This window comes from Fukomys damarensis, unplaced genomic scaffold (assembly GCF_012274545.1).
Source record: "Fukomys damarensis isolate Sample0158 unplaced genomic scaffold, DMR_v1.0_HiC HiC_scaffold_33, whole genome shotgun sequence".
NCBI classification, from domain to species: Eukaryota; Metazoa; Chordata; class Mammalia; order Rodentia; family Bathyergidae; genus Fukomys; species Fukomys damarensis.
In genome coordinates this window covers 51,961,235-51,962,748 of record NW_022900945.1, presented here as the reverse complement: position 1 = coordinate 51,962,748, position 1,514 = coordinate 51,961,235, and the positions used below count along the sequence as shown (strand labels likewise).

The 1,514-nt window shown below is 62.0% G+C and overlaps 1 protein-coding gene across 1 annotated transcript in view; it reads right to left on the bottom strand.

The window, feature by feature from the left end:
- Nucleotides 1-571: 571 nt before the first annotated feature.
- Adamtsl4 (ADAMTS like 4) overlaps nucleotides 572-1,514 on the bottom strand; it is a 26,843-nt gene continuing 25,900 nt past the window's right edge. Inside the window, exons 17-18 of the mRNA XM_033758079.1 lie at nucleotides 1,321-1,512; nucleotides 572-1,187 (exon numbers count right to left, since the gene is read on the bottom strand). Of these exons, the coding sequence (XP_033613970.1) occupies nucleotides 1,051-1,187; nucleotides 1,321-1,512 (329 nt within the window). The 3' untranslated portion in view covers nucleotides 572-1,050. The remainder of the gene's footprint in view (nucleotides 1,188-1,320; nucleotides 1,513-1,514) is intronic.

Genomic DNA, 1,514 nt, shown 5'->3' with positions numbered 1-1,514 from the left:
CCGCGGACGGGGCGGTGGTGACGGTAGGAAAAACGGGCGCGAGGAAAGCAGTACCGCAGAAAGGGGGCCGGGGCAAAGACCCCCAAAGACCAATGCCAATCGGTTCAGGCCCAGATCAAAGTGAGTGCTACTACATCCCAGACCCCGCAGTCCGCGCCTTCTCTGGGCCTGGGAGCCCACGGCCGGCGCCGTGCTTAACGGGGAGAAGCGGCGCCCTCTAGTGGAGCCGCCCCCGCTCCGGCTCCCGCCGACACACTGCTCGGGTGGCCCAGAAGGGGACGGCTGGGTCCGCAGGCGGTCAGTGAAGAGCACGTTTCTCATTTGTCATAGTCAACTTTAATCAAAAATAAATTACTTCTGGGGCGGGAGCCATTTACGGAGAAGGGAACTGGGGGCAGGGGCCGGGCGCCTGCTAAATTTCTCTTTTCCACCCTTGGTTCAGATGGTCCCTGCTCCGGCCTGGGGGTAGGATTGGCAACGGCTGACCCTGTCCCTAGTTAGGGAGGTCAGGATACAGATGGACAAGGAGTGAAGGGGTCAAAAAGGGTGGTTTTTTTTGTTTTTGTTTTTGTTTTTTTTAATGGCGGTGCTGGGGATCAAACTCAGCGCTTGGTTCATTCCTGGCCAGCAGCCTACACTCTGCTACACTCCAAGCCCAAAAGTGCTTTAGAAAATGTGAGGCCTAAATATGAGAAATCGGGTTCGAGGTGCAAATCGGCATTGCTGAGGAGACCTAAGCAGCTCAGATTAGTGAGGAGCTGCAAACTTGCTTTGCTCTCAACCTAGAAGTCTCAGGGAAACCAGTACTGTCCGCTCCCCGCTCCTTTCCGGCCCTGACTTCTTGGGAAGTGACACCGCAGTCTGAGGGCGCAGGTGCACACACATCACAGCACAGACCCTGCCGCACATCCGCACAGCCACTGTCCGCGGCCTCCAGCTTCAGTCGCCCGGCAGGGCATCCCAGGTCTAACGGGGCAGGCCGGAGCGCCAGGGGCAGCGCGTGGGCTGATCGAGAGGACCAGGAGGAGAGGCCTCCGGGCCCCATCCCTTTCAGGCGGGCTCGGGCGCGGAGCGCTCCAGGACGTGCGCGCAGGCGCGACAGCAGGTGGCCGCGTAGTAGGGGTAGACGCAGAGCCGGGCCTGCACCACCAGGGGGCAGTGTGGGGAGCTGTCCTTGCATCGCTCATCTGCGGACAGGCGAGTGGGCCCCGTCACTAAGGACCACCTGCCCGGGAGTGCGCTGCCCCCATCCCTCTCCTCCGCCCACACTCCTGCTAAGCCCTGAGCCCACTCTCGGGTTGGGGAGAAGGGGCTCGTTACCAGGGCGCTGGCCACAGGGCTGGCTGTTACACTGCCGTTTCCCGGAGGGTCGCAGGTGAGGAGGGCACTGCGTGCTGAGGGTCTGGTTGGCACTCAGGCACTGGACCTCCCTGGTCTGCGTGCCGCCCTGGCAGGAGCGAGAACACTGGGGGACCACAGCTATAAGATCAGGACTCCGCCTTGACCCCCGGCCG